This window comes from Carlito syrichta, unplaced genomic scaffold (genome assembly GCF_000164805.1).
Source record: "Carlito syrichta isolate Samal-C Ts95f unplaced genomic scaffold, Tarsius_syrichta-2.0.1 Scaffold314028, whole genome shotgun sequence".
NCBI classification, from domain to species: Eukaryota; Metazoa; Chordata; class Mammalia; order Primates; family Tarsiidae; genus Carlito; species Carlito syrichta.
Genome location: NW_007258124.1, coordinates 1356786 through 1357821, shown reverse-complemented (window position 1 = coordinate 1357821; position 1036 = coordinate 1356786). Strand labels below are relative to the sequence as shown.

General features: G+C 70.8%; 1 protein-coding gene across 1 annotated transcript in view; it reads left to right on the top strand.

Annotated features, from left to right (window-relative positions):
- Nucleotides 1–1036, top strand: part of TBX2 (T-box 2) — a gene marked incomplete at its 5' end in the record, with an annotated part of 9032 nt that overhangs the window by 3407 nt on the left and 4589 nt on the right. The window contains 2 exons of the mRNA XM_021718946.1: nucleotides 9–69; nucleotides 539–1036. The exon at nucleotides 539–1036 is cut by the window's right edge and continues 107 nt beyond it. Coding sequence (XP_021574621.1) covers nucleotides 9–69; nucleotides 539–1036 — 559 coding nt within the window. The remainder of the gene's footprint in view (nucleotides 1–8; nucleotides 70–538) is intronic.

The window sequence follows — 1036 nt, the reverse complement described above, 5'->3', positions numbered from 1 at the left end:
CCCCCGCGCGGGAACCACCGCCCTCCCCGGGCGCAGCGCCCAGTCCCCTGCGCCTGCACCGGGCCCGAGGTGAGGGGGTCGGGCCGCACAGAGGCGGAGAGGAACACGGGGGGGGTGGGGTGGGACGTCTTCTCAGGTCACCGGACTGGCCTTTTGCTCAGCGACCAGCTAATCGTAAAGGCCAGGGAGAAGAGTCAGCGACGTGTCTGGGATGAGGCTTCCAACCCGGGCTTCCCGGTGAGGGCAACCCCTGGGTGCCAGAGATCCGGCTGAAGCCGAGCTTGGCCCCTGGGCGCAGCATGAGGCTGTGGCTGGCCGTGAGGTCTGCTCTCTAGGGCTGTTCTTCCACTGTAAATAAGGGGTCTTGGATTAGATGACCTACAGCTGCTGTTTGCCCAACTCTAGAAGCTCCTGCGACTCGGCCTCCCCAGGAGCAGGCCTTTCCAGGTCTCCCCGATCTGGCCCGACCCCGGGAGAGGGTTCGCGTGCGCCCCCGCCCCCTGCCCCCCGTGACGCGGTGCGCCCTCTCTCCCCGCAGCCGAGGAGAAGTCGTGCGCCGCGGACAGCGACCCCGAGCCGGAGCGGCTGAGCGAGGAGCGCGCGGGGACGGCGCTAGGTCGCAGCCCGGCTCCGGACAGCGCCAGCCCCCCTCGCCTGACCGACCCCGAGCGCGTCCGGGAGCGGCGCAGTCCCGAGAGGGGCAAGGAGCTGGCCGACAGCGGCGGTGACGGCCCGTTCGGCCTGCGGAGCCTGGAGAAGGAGCGCGCCGACGCCCGGAGGAAGGACGAGGGGCGCAAGGAGGCGGGCGAGGGCAAAGAGTCGGGCCTGGCACCGTTGGTGGTGCAGACGGACAGTGCGTCCCCCCTGGGCGCTGGACACCTGCCCGGCCTGGCCTTCTCCAGCCACCTGCACGGGCAGCAGTTCTTTGGGCCACTGGGAGCCGGCCAGCCGCTCTTTCTGCACCCAGGACAGTTCGCCATGGGCCCTGGTGCCTTCTCCGCCATGGGCATGGGTCACCTGCTGGCCTCGGTGGCGG